The 23,008-nt window shown below is 36.7% G+C and overlaps 1 protein-coding gene across 2 annotated transcripts in view; it reads left to right on the plus strand.

The window, feature by feature from the left end:
• Positions 1 to 23,008, plus strand: part of PRKN (parkin RBR E3 ubiquitin protein ligase) — a 685,495-nt gene that overhangs the window by 231,754 nt on the left and 430,733 nt on the right. For both annotated transcript variants that reach the window (XM_063390620.1, XM_063390621.1), the window contains exon 4: positions 6,340 to 6,458. In XM_063390620.1, the coding sequence (XP_063246690.1) occupies positions 6,340 to 6,458 (119 nt within the window). The remainder of the gene's footprint in view (positions 1 to 6,339; positions 6,459 to 23,008) is intronic.

Raw genomic sequence — 23,008 nt, forward strand, 5'->3', positions numbered from 1 at the left:
TTTCTGGCCTCACGTGGAACCAGCCTTGTCCTTATGGACTTTCTTTATGACCACTGGTTTAATTTTTAAACATTTCTTAGTTTCCTTGCTGGAACTGTGATCAACTGGGTCTGCTGCTCATACTGAAGCCTACAGTGTATGATCTGTGCGACCCACGCAGACTTTTGGAGCATCTCCCCTTCCCTTCACATGCTTAGGTCTAAACTCAGCAGGCACTGCCTTCAGCTGCGAATAAACCATGCCTAGCCCACTGTCATCACCACAGGTCAGACTCGGTCCCTTCAATGATGTGAAAGGCAGCTCAGGGTGGAGCTTTGTGGGGAATATTACAACTGCTGCATAGTGGTTTCCTCATGCACAAGAAGTAGATTTTATGGGAGACCTTTTGATAGTCTTAAGTCTTGAACACTTTTTTGTTATATCACTGTTTTTCTCCCATGTATTTTTGCCAAGTTTTCAGTAGTTTCGTGAAATTTCTGAGTGGAGTTTTTTGTTGTTGTTGTTATTGTTTGGGGGTTTTTTGTTTGTTGTTTGGTTGATTGATTTTATTTTTCTTTTTTATTCCATGTTCTGCTGTCTGGCAGAATCACCACAATTGTTTTGGGTTTTTTTCTCTTTTTGAATCCTTCACTCCTTATTGTTAATGTGAGCGTTAATGTTGAATTTTGCTCCTTTGTCTGAAAATTGGAGAGCAAGCTGAAGGAGAGAAAGACATATTGTGAGAGGTAAGAGAAAGGTGAAGCTTATATAGAGGTCAGGAAAGGGAATGTGACAGGAAAAAGGTAATTACAGAAGTTAGATGGGTAACAAGATAATGAAGGATTTGGGTGAAACATAAAAGAAAGTGAAGGTAAATGATACTGGGGCTCAGAAAAGTGAAGCAGGTGATTCTTTCATAATGATTGGATGAGAAAGCCTGATATACTAATATCCTGAATTTAAGTAATTTAAGTAATTTAAGATAGATCAAATGCTTTTAGCAGATTTTAATTCATAGATGTCTCCTGGTGATTTTTTCTCACACAAATATTTTCACTGAAAAGGCATTAAAAAGACAAGTGTGCTCCATTGTCTTTGCCAAGTAACTTCTGATATGCCACTTCTTAGGCATTACACCCTCTTCAGACAAATTTCAACTCTTAAATTTTTAGTCCTTGTAACACTGACAAGTCCATTTCTTTTTTTCTAAATAGCTGTGTAGTCAGTATAATTTAATTACCTGAAATTCATAGACACTCTGAAAGTTCTATTTGAGTCTCAAGACAATGGAATTTGGTTGGTTTGGTTGTTTTTTTCCAGGTTTACTCCGTTTCATATTGTTATCCATACTGCAGAATTCTTCAGGTCTTAGTCACGAGTTCTTTTGCATGGCATTACCAAGTAGGGTTCATCTTCCCTAATTTTAGAGGTTTGCAAAGTAGATATTTCTACCACACCTTGTGGTTCTAAATCCCCACAGCAGAGAGAAACAGATTCTTTTAGACACAATTTATCTGACACGTTTATATGTTTTAAAATCTACTTTAGGATGAATTGACTCAAACCATGTAAGTGTCAATTTTTCTCACTAGAATATATCACAACCAGTTCAGATGAATCTAGCTGTTAAATAAATACCATTTTCATGTTCTACATTAGATAGACATAATAAAGAATAGTTTTAATCTACAACAGGTAGAAAAGTTTATAAATGTGTGCATCTACATGGGTCTGGGGAGGAAAGCTATGTGTTCTGTGAAATCTTTGCAGACAAAGAAAAGTGGTTAGAGGACAAAAGTTTAAAGGCAGTACATATCAGTTGTATTTTTGCAAAGTGAATCAAATTTTATAAGTAATTTCTCTTTTTTTGCGTCCAGAAGTGCAACCTACACACTTTCTTTCTTTTTAAATTAGTTTTATGTAGAAATTTTCACTAGTTTGAGCCTTCTGGGTTTGTATTTCAGATGTTTTTCATCCTACTGTGCTGAATCAAACAAAGTCCTTAAAGTGAACACAGTTGGAAGGATACTTTTTTCTTTCTCTTCTACCTGTGTATTTTTCATTATGTGAGTGCAAATTGCTAAAACAGTCTGAGTTCTCTGACAGTCAGTCCACATTTTACAAATTACATCTAGTCTAAATGTAAATATAATGGAATCTGAAACATTGCTAACTTTATGTAGTTTTCAATCTATTGAAAGATTTCCTGTAGCTGTGTCCTGTTTTAAATAGGTGATTATAGGAAAGACTCAGTAATCAGTATAATCTATCTGAAAATGGAGTTCAAATGAAAACAGTAGGTTTGCTACTAATATCCCTATTTAGATTTTATTCACTCTAACAGTCATAGAGATGATAATAGGTATTTTGACTGATTAAATATTTCAGGATCAAGTCTATAGTCATTATGACTAATGTTTTCTCATTAACTAGTCATGCATATCAAAATAATTGGTCTGTGCTATCACTAACATGTGCAAAGCCACCACAGCATGATCATCATTAACAACAGAGAAATAAGGAGTAATTCATGTCCTAAGGAGCTTAAAAACCTAAATGGGGAGACAATATAAAAACACTGGGATATACATCAGAGAAAGCTACTTCCCCTTTTTCATAAAATACTAAAGGGAGAAAACAGTGTCAAGACTTTTTTTTGTGATGTGATATTTGTGAGGAAATTAGCTTTGAAGAGGTAGAAAAGAGAAAGCGTATCTCATTGGGGTGAGAGGACAGGTCCTGACACAGATGAGAAATGAAAGGCCTCTTGTATTCATATCATCCTACTTTTTTTTTTTTTTTTTTTTTTTTTTTTTTTTTTTTTTTTTTTTTTTTTTTTGGCAAGTAAAGGCAACTAAAGTAAATTAACTCCACAGAGAAAACCATCAAGCATTTTCTGAAAACTAGCATGTAATAAGTCGCTTTATATGATAATATTTGGAAGTGAAAACTGCAAAATAGAGATTGTTATCTGAATTCGCATTAGTTTTTAAAGTTATACACCCAGAAGTATATGCCTCATACATATACCTATATGGTTGGTTCTGCAACAATTTTAGTGGTTACTGGCACTGTGTTTCATAATGACATTCTTTGTTAATATTGATACGCTAGAGCTGGTGCATAAGAGAGATTTCCTTGTTCCTGTGTCTTTCAGTTTCTCTTTGAAAAGGGGTTCCAAGGGGATGTAGTCTCAGCCAAGGCCCATGCTAATACAGGCAGTGACATGAATAGTCAGTAAAGAGCTTAATGCTGGCCATCAGTGTTGTACTGTAAGCCGACTTGCAGCATTAGCATTTTTAATTAAGTCTTTGTTTTGCCTGGCAGTGCTGCCCAGGACATGCACCTAATAATGTAACTGCACTTTGTGAGAATGTGAGCCACACATCTGCATAAAACGGTGAACATGTTGCTGAAAATCTCCATTTAACACATTCCTTCTAAAGTCAGTGCATTCCTCTTGTCACGTTGCGCCTTTCCAGCTTCCTTGCTGTAGCAGATATTTCTGAAGTTATTCCGTTTCTCTGAATAGATCTGTGCTGCTTAACTGCTCCAACCCATTATATTATAAATTTGTTTCTTGTGCTTCAAATTTGTGCGCAGGGAATGTGTTTGGGGGGACTTTTTATATTCATGAAAACTGAAAACAAAATTGAAAGTGCTAAGAAAAATGAATATTGAGCTAATGTAGTCTATTTTTGCACAGAGCAAATATCAAGCTAATGCATAAGATTTATCCTCTATAGTAAATCAGCAATATGTCTCATTTTAGGCCTCTCCTATGACTACTATTTTTTACTGCAGTATTCAGTCATGCTGATTTATGCCATACTACCCTGTGAATATTTTTCAGACTATTATCAATAAAATAATTTTATCTTTGGGTCCAGATGGAATGAGCTTAGAACACAAAGCAGACAGAGAGCATGATTCCTGCCTCAAGTGTTTTAATCCTCGAAATAAATTTTAATCCTTGGCATAAAATGTGAGACAGGGACACAAGACAGCAGGGAGTGGAGGACTCGATCAGGAAAGGCATCAGCCAATTAACAAATTATTTTATGCTGCAAGGGCTCATGAACTCAATAAGAGGGTTCTGTTTAACTGGAAGGGTTTCATTAGAGTCATGCCAGGCATCAGTTTGGAGTGTAAGACTGAACTAGGACAGTGAGCACCACAGAATCACTCAGGATGAGTGTGAATAGAAGCAGCAGTTTCAGTAGTCCCATTGGACAGCCCACATACAGAATTGGAGAGGACTGGTGATAAAAGAATAGATAACAGGCTCTGGTCTCACCTCCTGCTGTTGAGACCAAGTCAGGAATAAATGGCTGAAATCCTCTTGTTTATTGTGGACCTCTACTAGCAATAGTAGAGTAAATTTTGCTTTCTTAAGTCATGGAGACTGTCTTAAGTCTTGGAGCATTCCCTTTGAATTGTGCTAAAGGCACTGCCTTCAATCTTATTGATTGATCTGCTGATCTTGCATAGAGGAACTACCAAAAGTAAAATTAAGTCACTTGAAAGTGTCCTCCTTCTCATATGCAATACCATAATTTAGATTTTTGATAGGAATTTTAGCTCAAATCAAGTCTAATCCAGATGTGCTCTCAGTTCCAGTAATCAGAGCTTCCAGCAAAATACAAGTGAATGGATATCCAGATGTCCAAAACTGTGTCATATTAAGTTTCACAACACTGTATCATCTGTTAAATAGTTCAGCATAAGCCTTTTTTCCTTTAATTTAACTCTTTTAATCCCAGAACTGTGTTTTAGACTGATTTGAGAAGTGTTCTCTCAGCCTTTTGGGTTGTACTTATTCACATGAAAAGTGTGTATGTGGATGTATGGGTGTATGTTATTTTCCACAAAAACTGAGTTTAATTTCAATTCCGTAATACTTTGTGTTCTGCCATGGTGGTTAATACTTTCCAATGAGGCATAGTGAAAACACTTGATAAATCAGTTGACTAAAATTATTTTTGGATACATCACTGATATACTCTTATGTAGCTAATGTTTTTGAAAAAATTGAAAAAATGTTATACAGTTTCTTTCAACAGTGTACATCTTTGTAGACATCTGCATACTTTTTCTTGGAAAAAAAGATTTTTTGGATGACACAGTTCTCTGAGATTGAAATTTGGAAACTGAAATTATATTTGAGTTACATTTATATTATATTCGAACATGTTTAGATCAAGACAGCCATGAATAGGTATAAAATGTAATTGATTGGCATTTTGCGTTGGCAGAACATGGGATCTGACCCTTTACTGTGTGAGGGACACGTAAAAAATAAAGGAAGTCAGCCATGTTTAAAAATATTATTCCAGGTAGTTTTTACTCTGGTAGGGTTCAAATGTACATAAAACATACATTGCTGATGAATGAAGGGAGAAATAAGAGAACAGGGAGAACGACAGTCAAAAACTTTTAATCTCTAAGGGATTGCTACTGATTCTGAAGTTCACCACTGTTAATGGGCGAAATCTCCTCTTGATATTGAGAAATTTTTGTTTGAAACTTTATTCTGGTCTCATTTCAACTTCTGATGATAAGTTTGATTCTCTGAACTTGGAGCTGTGCAGTCTGGATTAAAACCATGCCAGGGATATTCCAACATTTTGTAAAGAATAGCCATGGCTATTCTAAAAAGTGCTTCACTCAAAACAGTGGTCAGCATTGCCGGTGAAATCAAGTTCTCTGGGCTTGCACAATTCTCTATATATCACGTTCCGTTCCATAGTTTCACAGGACAGAATGTGTTTCATTTCATTTTCCTTGGAAATTTACTTGGCCTAATATCTTGGCAACAGTTTGCAAACATTGCTGGGTTATAAGGCTGCCAGCAAGAACAAAGAACTGGCTTCCAGTCTTCCATGAATAGAAGTAAATTTGCTAAATTAAATACTTGTTTTCTTTTTGTGGTATCAGTCAAACTCATCTTTTAAAATTAATCTAAAGAAATTTTCATACAATTTGACCTCATAAAAATTGCAGCTAGACAATTTTAGACTAGAAGTAAGGTGCAAATTATGGAGGGCTACGGTAATCAATCTCATAAATCACTTGCCAAGGATTTCAGTGGGTGCTCATCAGTGATAAGCTCTGGATGCATTTTTAAGGTATTAAGTGTAGTTCATTTGTACTTATTGATCAAGAAGCAGGAGTTACTGGAAGGTGTTAGGAACCAGTCCAGGTAAGAAAAGATGGCCGCAAAGCTGTCTTCAGAACTTAAAATGATTTTAACTTATCACTTATAGAGTCAAACAGAAAGCTTTCATGACAATTTGCTGATGATTTTCAGTATACATCAAAAGTGGTTGTTTTCTGTTTGTTTATTTTTCCTCTTGATAGGTGCAGCAAGTTACAACAGTTTTTATGTTTTTTGCAAAACTTTCTGTCAAGCTGTGAAGCCTGGAAAGCTGAGGGTCCGCTGCAGTGTGTGTAAACAAGGAACCCTGACGTTGGCAAGGGTAAGCTTTTTTGGATTTGTTTCAAGGTTTCGGGGTATACGGAAATGACATTTCTAGTCTTTTCTATTTGTATGCATATGGATATGTATATATGTAGTCCTACTTTTTTTTTTCCTTGCTGCTTAGAGCTGAGAAGAGTAATTCAAAGGATGATGAAAATTTCACTCACTTGTTTCCATTATTTGGAGCGTATACAAGGAACATGGTGCAGGCTCCAGTCCCTGACAGACATACTTCACTCTTTATTTTAAGGACCAGTGATTAACCTGACTGTGTGCACAATCTATACAACTACATATGTGCTAAAATGATGGGATGATAGGTGTTTATTCAAAGCTTGGAGCCGTGGTTAAAGCCTCTTAAAGACCTGAATTCAGATCTAGGTTGTGACCATTATGGGCTGAGGCCAGAAGTTTTTGAACAGATGTGTACTTGAGAATATTAATCTCTCCAGCCCAGTTGCAGCATGTAAAGTGAAGGAAAAGTTATTCTTGGACAGCAAGCTAGTAAGAGATCTCTCAAGCTTGGTTTGCACCCTAAAATGTGAGAGTGTTGGGGAGTGAGTTGAATGTGCAGTAGTGTAAAATTTTGAAGAGTTTTTCCTCTTTTTGAGTGCTGCTAAATTTCACTGGTTGTGTTACTGTTGAATGAGAGTTCTTCCTCTCTCCTAAATCAGCATTTGTCAGCCAGGTTTGTTATGTGAGAGGCTTAGGTTTTGAATAAAACTGAGCCATACCATGCTATAGCTCAGTTATAAGGAACTTTGATATTCAGCCCATGTTCAAGTCTTTCAATTTGTCTTTTGCTGTGGTTTAAAGTTTCAGCTTTGTGTTCTCAATGTAGCTTCAATGTCTTTACATGTAACCGCAATGTAAAAAAAATAGCAATTAAAACCCCAGGTTCTATATTCTCCTTGAAAAGAATAAACCATGCTTATACACATCTAATTCAAAAAGCCACTACCACAATGCCCCTCAAACTTTGTGTGCTATTCCTGAATAAATCAACCTTCTCTGATTTATTTCAGAGGCTTCAAAGTGTTGCATTTTGTGGTGTTCCAGATGAACACATCTAAGGGGGTTCTTTTTCTCTCAAAATTTTTATTTAAATATTGGTGATTAGTATAGGCTTGAATCACATATAAAACAAGACAGAAAAGAAGACAGTATTAATGTACATTTCCAGTGTATGAAAACACAGACAATATTTTATTCAGATTGTATACATGAAGCCAGTGCTGCTGAAAGGCATTGCTTTTATCACTAGATGAGTCTGAATCTTATGGATTCCATTGACATCACATGAACATGAGTTCTTTGCAAGACTCAGTGGCTTCCTTCAGCGTGTCCACTTTTGGAAATGATGACTTTCACATCTGTGCTGTTTGATTTGGCATCATTGCATTCCTTGTGTTAAATAAACCTAAATACATTTCCAAACTTTTCAGTTTTTACAGTATCTACACTGTCCTTTGGTTTGGAGACTCAAAAAAAACCCCAGAAGACATCAGCCCTCTATTGTCTCCCAGGAATTCCTCACAACTCTGTGGTGGAAATGCTCTTATAAGAAGTCTCAGTACAGTATACCTATAAATAACTTCTGATTGCCTGGAATGTATGTGGGCCTACATTCTTTTGGCAAATACGGGTTCAGTGACACAATAAATACATGCAGGCTGATAAATTCAATTGAATGAGCAGATTACAGCTGCTTCTTCTTCCTATTAGCATATTTTACAGTACATATGAAAAGAAAGTAACTGGAAACTTGTAGTGGAAGCTGTTCCAATTTTCAAGGTTGATTCAAAAAATCCCAGCTTTCAGATGATTTGATAAGGTACTTCAGCATAAAAGTACAAAAGAGGAAAGGGAGATATCTTCTGGAGAGTTTAAAATGATAATTTTATTCTGTTCTAGCTTTCAAATAATGCTTGGCTGTGAAAATAATTTGCACTTGAGATTCTTGTTATTTTCTCCCCAAAACAAAGAAAATCTATTATCATTCTTTTCCTCTTGAATTGAACAGAGCTCAGTAGTTAGGAGCAGTGAGCCTGAGTTCCTGCAGTTTGGGCTGGCAGTCCTGTAGGCTCCCAAAGTGCAGTGGCTCTTAATGCCATGAATGTGCTGTGCAACAGTCAGTTTGTTTTATGAACACACAGCATCTATCTCTGTCCTGTGGTTATAAAGAGCAGGTGCAGATTTTGCATGTGCCTTCCCCAGATTCTTTTGTGGTCCATTTTCCCAGGAGATAGAAAATAGTTCTGGTTGGAGTGGCTTCTAATATGTACTAAGAAATATTTCTTACTGTATACAGACCACTCTGTGTTAGGGCCAGGCAGAAGTGTGGCTCTCACAGCAATCGAGTTGTATTTGTCCAGTTTTCTTCAATGCATTGCATTCTACAATAGGCAAAGTCTGCTGAAAAGGTTAAAAAAAGTTCAAGTTAGTATATTACCCCAAATCCTCTGTCTTTCCCCTCCAATCCCATTGGGTTGTGCCACTGATTGCTGATAGATATCCTCTCTACTAATGCTACAGTTATTCCCCTTTAGTAGAGAAATTAGTTAAAATAAAGTTGATGTGAACAAACTATTAAAAAAACTTGTCTGTACCACTGTACTACAGATCTGTCAGCAAAGCCACTCTTTTTTTTTTTTTTTTTTTTAAATCTCTCCCCCCCTCAGTCTTGGTAAACTGTGCCTGACCTTTACATGGCAACACAGCAAGTTTCTTGAGAAGCTCTTCTGTGCCATAAGCACCAAAGCACTCTGTAAGCCAACATTTGTTACACTGAATCTTTTATTGAGATGAAAGCGAATACCTGTGTAAAACCTGCACAAAGCTTTGTGCAGCCTTCACTTACTCTACATGCTAATCCTTCGACTACCTAAGCTACAAATGACCAGCCTAATTAAATTGAGCTTTCTTTTTTCATGGTGTGCTGACTGACATTTAAAATATTACTTATTCATTTAAGTAGTCTTATTCTAAAACCATATTTAGCAGCCATGCCTATTTGCATAGCATTATTTTAATATATGATGCTCAGATTAGATTTATGATACAATATTTCTATGAAATTAAAGAGCCCACTTCTTTTATTTTTACCGAGGATATCCATCCAAATATTAAATTTGTCATCTTACAGTTGGCACTTACCTGGCACTTTACAAAAATTTCATGACCTGTGAAATTTCATGCTTTATGGCAGATGTATGCAGGTTAATTTAATTATAAGAGAACGTTACTGTAAAAATATCACATCTCCCTAGTTTCTCTAATTAATCAAGCACAAAAGATATCTGTAAAGATTGGTGTGTGGGAGTCTTGTGTAGGCCACCTGTACGCCTACCAGTAAGTTTTTTCATATAGCTTTAAAATGTTAGTGGCCATGATTAGGATAATTAGGGTATTCCTTTTTCTAGGGAAAAAAAAAAAAAAAAAGTAGTAACAGAAAATTCAAAACAAACAAACAAAGATCTGATTATAGCAGTCACATTTGCAGTTCTTCTTTTAGAGATTAACATTCAGTGTTAGTTCTCTAGTGAAAAGGAAAATGTGTATCTGTGAATGGAAGGCCAGCTTCTGAGAACTGATACTCACCACCAGGCTGTACAGAAACCCACACTTTTCCTGTATCTGTATGTATCTGACTCTGTGCGTACTCCTGGTAAAAAAAGACAGGAACATTTGATTTGGTGTCTGTCAGAATTCAGCCAGAGTAGGAGTCTGGATTGAAGTGTGACAAATAGACTTTGGGCCCCTGTTCAGGCACAGGTGCTCTGGTGAGGTCATTTCTGGTGAGGGCACTCATCACTGCTCGGTCATTCCTCTTCTTCTTGTGTCCTTGCTAGTCAGTGCTGAGTTCTCAGTATACCATCCAGCACAAGCACCAAAGGAGTTTGCCATAACTCCTCTATACTTTGCACGTGTTCACATCATTCTGTCAGATCTTTTCAGACATGGGGAGTTATATTCAGGTCTAACTCCCTGCAGCTGAGGTGAGATTTAGTTTCTGTCACTTAGAGCATACCTGGTGCGTACTGTCCCATTGCTGTCCCTGCCCTCTGTGCTCCAGAGGAGTCTCCTGACTTCACAGGTTTTGTTAAACTGGCTCTGCTACAGAAATTCTCTTCCATTGTTTATCAAATCCAAAAAAGGATGTTGCTTGTATCTATTTCTTTTCATCTTAAACCTAACAAAGAAATGGATGTTTTGCTGAATTTTGTTTCTCTGGAACCATGAAAGACTTGTGATTTGGGTGGTTTGTCAGCATAGGCCATGTGGTACGTCACAGTTTTGCACAAGAGTTTTCTGAGGGCCTTTCAGTGACTGATAAATAACAGGTCATAAATGGTGTAAGTAGTCTTCCTAATAGATGATAGTACAATGTTTGGAATTGATACTTTTGTATTTCCTAGGAAGAGAAAGAGCTGTAACACAGTAATTTGCTTAGAGTTCTTACTTCCTAGCTCAATTTAAGCTATTTTAATATGGTGTTTTCTTTTTGATTAATATAAACTTAACAGAGGTTTTACAATAATATAAAATAAAAAGGCAGTTTACTTTTGATTGCTGTTTTTTTAATATATCACTGTAAAACTCCATTTCACCATGCATAACCTCTCACCACTGCTCATTTGAGGTCACATTTTTCTCCTGGAATTAATTACTGGTGTCCTCCCTCAGTGCCAGAGAAAGGAAAGAGTACTGCTCACTACATCAGAGCAAAGCTGACTGAAAGAAAAAGGGACAAGTAGCACCTCTGAAATTATGTAGTCCTTACTGCTGCTGAGTCAGCCTCTCCCCTCTGATGGTTATTCTACTGGGGTAATATGGCAAACAGATTACAAAAAATCAATTTGTCCTTTAAAGCTAAACTGCAAAATAAACAGCCACTGAAGTGTATGTGAAAAAGTGTGATCCCATTTACAGGCTGGGAAGATAATAAAAGTGTGATTGAATTCTTGAGAATGGGTAACGTGGGTATTTGTCTCTCCAAGATTACATGTGTTCTGGGAGGATACAAATGTTTTTGATATATATTATAGCTTACACACGACAAACACTATGTGTTAAAATGCTTCTATTGAATACTGTGCATCAGAAAGTTACCACTGTAACGTGTGACTCCTTGGTCAAACTAGCAAATGTGAAAAAACCATTTATTGTTGGGTTCCTGCTAATGAATGTGTTAGCACAAAAATAGCTTAATTTCCCTGCATTTGGCTGACAGAAGTAGCATTTACAGGAAATTACATGTATTCAGTATATGTGCTTCTTTCTACATAAATAATGGAAAATGCCTCAATTCTGACAACTAAATTGCCACCACTGGGCACTGGTGTTAATGCTGCCTTGAGAAGACTAGGCCAGAGAAAAAAAAGCTCTTGGAACAATTTTTCCCAGAGTTTCCACAGAATCAGAAAATCCTTCTTCATTAGTTTTATTGTCAGCACTCTTAATTGTAAGCCTAATGTTTTTTTCCTAATATACCAGTGTTTTTTGAGAGAGGGAACATCTTAAATACAGATGCATAATTCTGTTGTGTAGGCCAAGCCCAGCTGTGCCAGGATTCCAGAGGGAAATCAGGCATAATTTGATCTTCTCTCTACCTGCTGCACAGGGAGCTACTCTTTTGTGCATTCATTTCTCCTATGAAGTGATCAGATGGTAGCAGGGATGTTGAATGTGAGCTGCTGAGACTGCCATTCACACAAGGAGTTCGTGTCGTCCACTCTTCCTTATTGTTCTCACATTGCTTGCAGTGACTTGGTGCACAGCATCAGCATTAAATACATTTAATGCTGAGCTGACTCTGATTTGGAATTACTGATTCTGCCATTGCTCATCAAGTGTATTCATTGCTTTCAGTAACTTAAAAAAAAAAAAAAAAGAACCAAGCAGGATAATGCCTGCATTCTGTCTTTAAAAGTCTGTTTTCTTTGATGATATGTTAGATTTTTCCAAATCCATATGCACCCTGGGGAGGTTGCTCCAACTGGTATTCCTGGGGCCTGCTTAAGATACCGTGGCACTTACAGAAACAAGAAAGCTCAAAGCTGCATAGCTGCAAATTATTATTTTACAACAATTTTTATTCTTTCTTTTCCACTTCTCTCTTTGGCTCTAAATCTCTCCTCATTCTGAACCTGTTCAAAGACAGTCTCACCCTTGCACCTGTCTCACATGGTCATGATGCCATTAGGGACGGCTTCCAAAATGCTCAGCTCCCATCTGAAGAGAACAGTTGGGAGGATTCAGAAGACTTGACATGCTTTTATTCAGGCTTTTATTCAGGCTACCTCTTACATTTATTTTTAAATATCCTCTAAGAAAAATTTCATTACATTGGACATAAATTGTAATATACAGTAAATGCAAACACGTAGTTGATTTATGAAAAAAATCTCATCCGTTTCAAAAGACAGGAACAGCAGTTCTTTCATGCAAAATTAATTTGGCTAAGGAAACAGTTTTGCCTCTATGTTGAAAAAATAATGTAAGTTCTTTTATTTTAATAGGATAAGAAAGTATATTTTAACTCAATTCTATTAGAAGCTCTGAGATATCTATGCATGATTTATGCTATTTATTGCAGTGTGTGTTTTCAGTGAGGTTACAAGTTATAAAGCATCTTAAAAGCTAGAAAAAAATACCATTGGAAAGAGGGAAAATGACTTCAGTATTATGTACTGCTTCAAGTCATGCTGTGAAATAAAACTGCCTTTTAATGTGAAGCCTAGAGTGAGTTTCTCCAGCCTGGGTGACAACAGTCATAAATGAAAAGGAAAACAGTTACCAAATTTACTTTCGGATAAGACTTTTACATGAGTTTCTGAATCAAATGCCTAATAAACCCTTTTGCCAGAGAGGATAGATTTATGCCTAGTAATGCAGATGGTGTTCAGTGTATCTTGTCCTTGCAGTTGCTGTGATACCAAGAAGCACAGGCACAGAATGGCTGAGGCTGGAAGGGAGCTCTGAAGGTTATCTGCTCCAACCCTCCCCGCTCAAGCAGGGCCACTTGGAGCCAGCTGCCAGGACCATGTCCTTTTGAGCATCTCCAAAGACAGAGACTCTATGGGCTCTGTTCAACCTGTGCCAGCCCTCAGTGACCCTCACAGTACAACAGTCGCTCCTTATGCTCAGGCAGCACCTCCTGTGTTTCAGTTTGTGCCCATTGCCTCTGGTCCTGTCTCTAGTCACCTCTGAAAAGAGACTGGCTCTGTGCTCTTTGTATTCTCCCTTCAGATATTTATACAAGGATGTGAGAACACCACTCATGTCTGTTTCAGTATATCATGGAAGGCCTGGGACTAGTAAAAAATATCAAATATGCTTCAAGTAACACTTGTTGTCAAAAATATTAGTTGTACTTGATTTCTTTCATGTAGTACTGCACATTCTCTGAATGTATAAATGTAGCTCAGATGCAGATTTTAAACTCTTTCACTCCTATGGGTCTTGTACTATTTCTATTAATGTTGTTGTCTTTTTGTATACCTTTTGGGGAAAAAAGAAAGGGAGTACAAACAGGTGTGATAAGTAAGTCTTATTCAGCTTTAGTTTGAGGGGCAGTTGGGGGCCCCTTGTCTTGGGGCAGAAATGTAACGAGAGGGAGTGCTCTTTCCCTCTGCTTGTGTATTGCACCCACAAACGTGGTTTGTTCTCCAGGGAAGTGAAAAGTTACATATTATTTTTTGGCAGCACTGTTGTCATTGTCTTAATGACATGCAAAGATGTCCCTCTCTCCATATAGTAACTCCTCCTCTCACAAAGTGCCCTCTTTCTAATGTTTTTTAGCCTTTTATGTTGAAAGGAGATAGAATGAATACTCATCAGCATTCTTGATATTAGAGCCACAGTTGCATATGTTGGTAAATCCTTGATCCCTCCTGGATCCCCTTTTCTACTCAATAAGACCAAAATGCACTGTGGATGTGTTACTGGAATGCACTACAATACAAACAAATTGTGGCATTTCATAGTGGGGATTTTTTTTTTAATATGGAAGCTGCCACTGAGATTCAGATGTGCCTGTGGATAACTCTCCTAATTTGTTTTCTTTATTTAAGTACAGCCAAATTTCTGTCTGCCCAGTATTATTCCTTGGATAGCTGTGGGTGCAGAGAGATCATGCTCACACTACATTATTTCAACATTTTTGATAATGATGAATATTAAATCTAAAGGGTCATTAATTTTCATCCTAGTTTTTACAATGCTGGAGTATCTAAGGCACCAGCTGGCCCAGTAGGAAAAAGAAGCATATTTTCTTAAGGTACTGTAGTACCAGAAGTAGCAAATGTCAAACTATTTTTTTGCAAGTATACCTTCATCTCCATTAAGAAGCTGGTGTATTTTCTTAATAACAATAATAATCATAATAATAATTTTATAATTTTTAATAGTTAATTTAAAACATGCTGAAGGGACTTTTTACCTCTAAGAGAACTATAACCAGTATTTTTTCTAAGTCACTGTGGAAGAAATCATTCCAGATCTTTACATTCGGAATGTCCCAGCTTATGCTGTTTTTCCTAGGTTTGGACTGAATTACTCAATAACAAAAGTTTGGGGTACTTAAACATTATGTAAGTAAAACTCAGACATCTCTAACTAAAAAAAAATCAGCTAATTTTAAGTTACATTGATTAGATTTGTTTGGATAGGTTTATGATCTAAAGGTATTAAGGTCAAATTCATTAAACCTTTCCTCTGAGTTTCATGACTATAAAACTTCTATTAACATGATGGAGCCACAGCCAGGGTAGTTATATTGATTTAACTTTCTTGGCAGAGGTATGTGGTGTTCTAATGAAAGTTTTCCCCTTCTCCTTGGGGGTGATGACCAGTTAACAATCCAAAATAAATTCTTAGTACTTATTTAAGTTTTTCTGCTGCAAGCAACTGGATAAAACAAACATCCTTGGTCCCCCGTAGTAATTGCATCTGTTTAAAGCTTGCTACATCATGCAGAAAAAAGAGTTTGGTGGTACATCTTGAATGTGGAAGGGGTTATGTTTGTCAGAGTAGTGTTGATATGTTGTAAATTCTTCTGTGGTAAGAAGTTGATTAGCTTATGAGTCCAGTTCCTTTTTTTAAAATAACTATACAAATATACATGTAACATTGAACCCTGAAAATTTTCTAGGCTTTGTTTGCACACTGTCATAAAAGATGAGTAAAGAGAGTATCCCTCGTTTCTTTACTTAGATTTGATCTGCATGTGCACATCAGCTGTTTGTGATCTGATGGTAGAAGCACTTTGCAGTTGTTTCAAATCGATCTCCACGTCTCCAAGTTTTAGATTTTATTGCTTAAAAAAAAAATAATTCAGGATTTAATAATTAAAATATGTGTGTTCTATGTGTCCTTATTTCTGTAAGTGCAGTCAAAAAAGTCAATTCAGTTGGCAGCAGTTACCTTTTTCAGAGTGAGGCACTGCATTTTAGCTGATGCCTCAGGTTCCTGTAAAGAGCACCAAGAGAGGTTTTTGCTGGCTTTCTTCTGCTTAGCTCTGCACATATCTTGCCAGATGAAAACACTACTGCCTCATCCTGACTCAGGAGTGTTGCAGAGTAATGTTTGTATCTTTGAAAAAAATGACCAAAGATGGTGTTAAATTTTTCTGTTATCAAAATAGATGGTAAGGCCTATTCTCAAAACATAGAAAAAAGTATTTCCTTAAAGTGTGTTTGTTCTTGCTCACCTTGCAGATTGCCTGTCTTCTCATACCCTCCGTCCTGTGTGTCTAAGAGGATGTCCTATTTGCACTGTCCTCATCTGAGCTACATGTGCTTTCTGGATGGTCACACTATCTGCGCATATTTTGACCTCCTTGATTTGAAAAATTTAGTTTCAGATGGAGAAAATTACTTCCACTGAAGTTAGGTTTTCCATTTCGGTCAGGTCTAATTGTTGTGGTTTTTTTGAACTAACAAACTTGACAAATAGGCAGGAATGTGTTTAACCCAAAGTTTTCCTGGTGTTTTAGGTGGTGATTATGATTGAGAGAATAATTTTGTTTTAATATGCAATCTCTTCTTAATCTGTAGTTATATGTGCTTTAGTTCGCGTCCAAAACTTGCAAGCTTCTATATGTGGTTAGAAATAATTTCATACATTAAAAAAAAAAAAAAAAAAAAAAAAAAAAAAAATCACTGCACTGAAAGGCTTTCTTGAGGCTTTCTTTACTTGCATGAGTCTTGAGCCTCATGGACTTTCTGTTGAGGTCAAGTCACCAGACTGAGTCTCTGCCTGAAGGAAGTGTGACAGTGCTTTTGGCAAGAAGCAAAATGGATTTAAAACACTGCAGTCAGGTGTCATCAGAATAAACAGTTTCTATATGCATCTCCTGTCTTATAGGATATAAATCAGTTTGGTAAGTTGTAAGGTGACAAATTGAGGGTTGTTTTTATTCTGGACTAGTTGAAAGGACACCCTGTGGTTTTGTACAGTACTAAAATTCTTTAAATATTCTTAAAAGGAAAAACAAACAAAAGCCACAATAGCAGTTTATGGAAGCAAGGGTGCTTTCACCATGCAATAGTTTTGTTTATGTTCTCTTTCACTTTTTTTGCTTGCATTTTAGGTAATGTGTTTATTATGTGGTGTTACTCATTGTAGGGTTTTTTGGGATAAGACCATGTCATAAAACACCATCAGTTCTTGATGGTGATGTACAGATTTATTTATTAAAGATGGATTTTAAAAATAAACTCATGTTGCCTCACTCTTTGGCTTGGAACAGTGCCCAAGACTTTTTTTCCATTTTTCTCTTAATTTCCCTACAGTTCTTGGCCTCATTACAATAATTCTTTAATGTTTATTTATAATTATGCAGTTGATATCATCATATGTTAGACCTGATTTCCTCTTATCCCTGTGGCCAACCCAATTAAGAGGAATGCAGGGTGGGACAGTTCACACTCTAGGCTGAACTGCAATCAGAAACAAGAGCCAGCAGGTTCCCTCTTTGGTTCGCTGTCCTCTTCTGTCTCAGTGCTGTTTCTTTTTGCTGGTTTAAGCTGTTTCCTGAAATTTAGGCCCAGTGATGGGGGCTAAGATTGCTGATTTTGGCAAAACAGTAATTTAAAGAGCAAAATGGAATTCATAGGCTTTATTTATTTCAACTCGAATGAAATTGCTAGATTAAGGTTCTTGAAACTCTACAAATTTTGTCATTTTATTTAAAATTATAGTACTCTGTAGTAGGTACTTCTTCAGTTTGACTCTTATGTTTCCTTTCTGCTTTTACTCCTTTCTGGCATATTTCAATTTATATATTCTATTGAAGAGAATTGGCTCTTGGTGGCTTTCTTATTTGAACTTTAACTTTGTGTGGTGAACAAGGTGTTCCTGTGTACCTCAGAGAGGTGACATGGTTAGATACAATCCATTTTGCCTTGTATTCTCTGGTAAAATAAATTAGGAGGCCTGAGTGGTTTTTGTCTGTCTTAGGTGCTAAAGGGAGAAAGAAGGTGGGAGAGTGAAAATAGTTTACTTTTTGCCAGTACAGAACTCATTTTGTGCTGGCTGCATATGTTAGACATGCATGGACAGCAACATGTCACAAGAAAATTAAGCAAAATTTGGTATGGGACCTGCTATATTCTGATAAAATCGTAACTATTACTTCCTCATGCAAAATTTGTTGGATACCAGCTCGTCCATAACTACAATAAAACCAACTAATGCATAAATGAATTCTGGCAATTTTCAATAAAATTTTAAAACTTGATATGACAGGCAGAAATGCTGCGAGGCAGCCAAGTGTATACACACTAAATGAAGGATTATCCTTACTTGTGAAAAGTCCATTCCAGTGAGAAATTGAATTGGGGGCTTCTCTTAAAAAAGAAGGGCTACTGTGGCTAGTGAGCCAAATCAGTGCTTGATTTTACTCCCTTTACAGTAATAGGGTTATGTGAGACCCATAAACAATACACAAGTGAGAATAAATGTAATTGAATACTCTAGTCTCCCTCCTCTTTAAAGATTCATCTCTATGTAATCAAGTACTGACCAAAACTGAATATGATCAAGCATATTAGGAGTGATGCTCTTCATTTATTAGAGCCTGTTCCGTGAGCAGGCTCACCTCTCATCTGGACTTTTGTCTTGCAGTGAGGATTTTCTTTGCAAAGTATGTGTGGAGTATGTATAAGATAACTAAATGCTTTGGTCGATCCTGTATTTATTATTCTTTCAGCTGAAGAAAGAAGATTTCATCTGAAAACAGCTGGTCCAGAATCTAGTCTATGCCAGTATTTTAAGTGACATTGAGGTTAATGCTAAAGACAAGATCAAAACCCTTTGTGCCATTAAATAGTTACTTTTAATGAGTCTCAGCAGTGTGTTGCTAGCAATTTCAGAAAGTAGACCTGTAAGGAGTTAGGCTGCAACAATCCTGGCACTAGTTTACAGTAAATAGATGCATCCCACTTAGAAAACAATTTGCATTAGACATACCTGTCTGTATGTGCTTTAATTATACATAAATGTCTCTAATTATACATAAATCCAAAAGCTGCTGGTAAAACCTAAGGCGGTAGATTAACTTCTGGGAAAGGCTCTTTTTAATGAGCAAACTAAGCTTCCTGTGTTGTCAGGAATTTAAAATGTCTCAGAGCACAAAGTGCTTCTGCAAATCCTGTGTCTTAGGCAAAAAATGGACAAGTTTTGTAGCAACTGGTACAGGACACACACACAGAAAAAAGGGTTAGAGAAGAAAAACATATGGATCTGCTCCTTTTCAAATGCAGATTGTTGAGGCTGGAAGTCTCAACACTTAATCACTGTGTTCTCTATTTGACCATATGGTTGCAAAATCTAGTGGGATGATGTAAAAAAAATCTAGTTAGCCTCCTGAAAAATATATAGTAGAATAAATTGGAAAAAGGAAAGGATTTTATTAATTCTTGCTGCTATGCAATATTTAATAAGTTTTATTGTCTGATATGTTGTGGAATCAATATCTGTTTCTTGATATTTGACTCAGTTAATATCTTTGTTCTTGAAATATATGAGGTAAAATCTCTAAGAATGCATTTACATTTAAGATGAAATGATAAGGCTTTTTCTAACTACTTCATACAGAGCTAAAACTCAGCACAATGCAACACACCTATTAACAAGGTATCTCATATTTATACAAAAACTGGGAGACCATAGGTGAAAAAAGAAGTTATTTTGTGGTCCATCACAACCTTATGACCTCAACTATACAGCTAAAATTTTGATGGATTTACTGGGAATGGTTCTCCATTTGAAATGAAGAAGAACATGAGTGTAGCAACTCCTTGGCTGTCCTCCTGCTCTCATTTTGCAAACAAGACTCAAGAGAGGAAGGATAATGCAGACACAGATAAGGACTTTTTGAGGGAGGACAGGAGTAGCATAGTTTTGTGTGTAAACTACTTTTCAAATGGGAGTCATGAGGGAAGAGGCTCCTCTATTTGTCACCACCAGCAGCATGTCTACATCAGAATAAAATTTCAGTTTGGGAATAAGTGGAGAGAATCATTGGTCTCTTTTGGACAAATAAATTGAATTTTAAACACCACTTGACTTGGCTTCAACTATGTTATTTTACAATTCCAGTCTGGTTTCAGTACAGTGTAAAATCAAGTAAATAACAAGATCCATGCAGTGTAACTTTGCAGGAAGTCCCACTGGCTGAGACTCTCCTCAGGCACCAGTCTCCGTGTGCTATGCCAGGCTGACACTGATATGCAGACACTCACAATTTTTACCAGAGTTGTTGTATAAAAAACAAGAATAGAGTTCTCTTTTTTTTTAACATTGTATTATGCCTACTCATGGTTTGAAAATCACAGTGTTATTGTAGACAGGGTCTTTTTATGTATTCATTAATATACTGTATTTCTTCATGGTTAATTAACTTATCCTGTAAAAATATTTGAGTAATACATTTGTTCTAGTGTGTAGTAACCAAGCACAGTTATCTATGGACTTTGAAAGTTCGTAAAAAGCAGGTGGTTTATTCTCTCACTTATAACTGTTTTACACTGAAGTAAAACTTTTAGACCTACAGTACCTGACTTGAGTGAAGTTGTACTTAACCCTCACCCATAAAAATGAAAGGAAAATTAAGTCTCTGTGAAAAATTAATCTTCAAAAGTTTTACACTCCTTTTCATCACCTTTGGAAATTTTTATGGCTGAAGTAAATCTTTTCTGCTTTTGTGTTGTGGTAGAAACTTTCCATCATGATTTTCTATCTTTGTAATAGTGTTTAGAAAATAATAGTATTTGCTGCAGCAGTTACTCAGCACCATATCACAGACACAACCTACAGACTGCTGCTTCTGGGGCTGCTGTAAGATAAAATCATATGTGGACTGGTTAAAGAGAATATCCTGTTTGTTAAATTGACCTGTTTAATACACAGGTGTTTTCAGTTCAGGTGCCAGTAGCAAGCATGGAATTGAAAATTCCTCGTCTGAGAAAAGTAAATCTGTCATTAATTATGCCAAGAGATTTACAAAAATGGTAATTGAGTTTCCTAGATTTAGATTTCTGTCACCACCTGTCTGCACTTGAATTTGGGGATTCATTTTAGTTTTCTAGCCTGTTGTTTGCCAGTGAGATGGGCCTCATGAATTGTAGAGCAGAGCAGAACTTCATGCCATGTTGGTGGTTACCAGTGGACCTTCCTAAGCCCTGTGACACACTGCCCTTGGTGCTGAAGGGTCAGCTGTTAAACACTTCCTTAAGGTGCTGTAAATCCCAATGTGAAGTTCATCTGTCAATGGCAGTGTAATTGTTTTCATTTCCTCTCCCCGTCCCAGGCCCAAGCATATCACTTTCAGAACATGTGGTTTCCTTCAACAGATAAGATACCATAATGCCAATGTTACTCCTGTTCTTTCTGTATTACCACTTCTGATCTTTAACCCACCAGGAGCTTCTGTTTCCCGTGTTCATGATTTAGGGACTTAAGGGGAGAATATATGTATTTTTCCAAGGAGAGTCTTTTTCTTTCTTAGTGAGATAAAGGGGTATTTCTTTATAGGCATTTTACGTAGTCTTTTGTTTGCACGGTATTTTTTTTTCTAAAGAAAAATGGATGTGAATATAAGAAGTACTCATGCGGAGGGAAAGACATAAATTCAAATATTGAAATGCATTGTGGGACGAGGGAGAGAAATCTTAGCCACTCTCCATACACTTCTTCATTGCAGACTGTAGCAGGTTGACTGTAGACCTGCAAATAACCTGAAGTAAGCTTTAAACTTACTGACTTGGACCCCATAGACAGAAGATCAGGAACTCAGTACTTGCCAGCTAACTCCACTTCTCTGGTGTGTTTGTAGGCGCTGATGAACTCCCATTTGCCCTGTCCAGACTTCTACCAGTACCTAACATATCCCTGTAGTTCTGACCTCTACAGTTCTGTTGTAGAAATAAAGCCTATTTTTTATAAGAAACAGAGTAGGAACTTCAACATCCCGTTACACAGGATGAACAGGCAGTCCTTTCCTGCTTAAAGTCTCAATTAGAAGTTAATCAACTAATTAAATGCACTTTATTGAATTCAGTTACATTATCTCAGAGGGATGAAGACCAAGGAGACTTACAGACTTATAGGAGGCAGAGTTACAGGTTATGACTCAGTCCTTCGGCTTAGACTCTTCACCTGTCTCCTTCAGCAGAAAAGCAAGGATTGAGTCTTGATTCCCGTTTTAAAAACTGGTTTGCTCCCTATTATGTACCGAAAAATTTTACTGAAGTTTCTTTATATGATGTCTTTATATAGCGACCAGGTGTATAAGGGAAGAGACAGCAGAGAATTTGGAATGGCGGGAAGTAAAGGGATAGCTGTTGATAGGCCTAAATAAAAGTGAAATGCCTTCACTTCTCCTTTCCTTCTCCCATTCCCTTCTTTCCCCACTGCTGACTTCTGAGGTCTCATTTGTTTGTTCCCAATTTTTGCTCACTCAGCTATCTGCATTTTATTTACAGGCAAAGTGAACCATCTTCATTTACTTGCACAGATTTTGCTTTTGCTCTGGTGTCAGAATATAACCTGGCTAACTTTATATGTTCACACAAGAATATACAATTTATACACATGTTGTAATACTTGTCTTTAACAGTGACAGATATATGGTAACTATTAAAGAAGTTAACATTTTGCAGAAAATATGCAAATATTGATATTTCATAACAAACCGGTAGCCAAGCCAGAAGCCTGTTTTCAGAATCCAGGCTTTTGTTAATAAGCAGCTCTGTCAAAGCCAGATTTCTAAAAATAAGACTCTCTAGTCAGAAAATTTTAAATGTAATGCATTATACAAAAGCATGCACTGGAACGTAGCAAGGGAGATTTGGGTTATGGGTTTTTAAAAAAAAAAATCTCCTGCTTTCATTTGTCTCAGGTTTTAGTGCATAGCTCTAATCAGGGAGGAAAGGAGAAAAACTTCAGCGCATTGAGTAGTGAAGGAAAAAATGGAAGCAAATGCTTCTCGAGTGAGCTTACTGCTTTTTAATTAGTGCCTGTGGGAAGATACTTTGCTGTATC

The sequence above is a fragment of the Prinia subflava genome, chromosome 2 (genome assembly GCF_021018805.1).
Source record: "Prinia subflava isolate CZ2003 ecotype Zambia chromosome 2, Cam_Psub_1.2, whole genome shotgun sequence".
Lineage (NCBI taxonomy): Eukaryota > Metazoa > Chordata > Aves > Passeriformes > Cisticolidae > Prinia > Prinia subflava.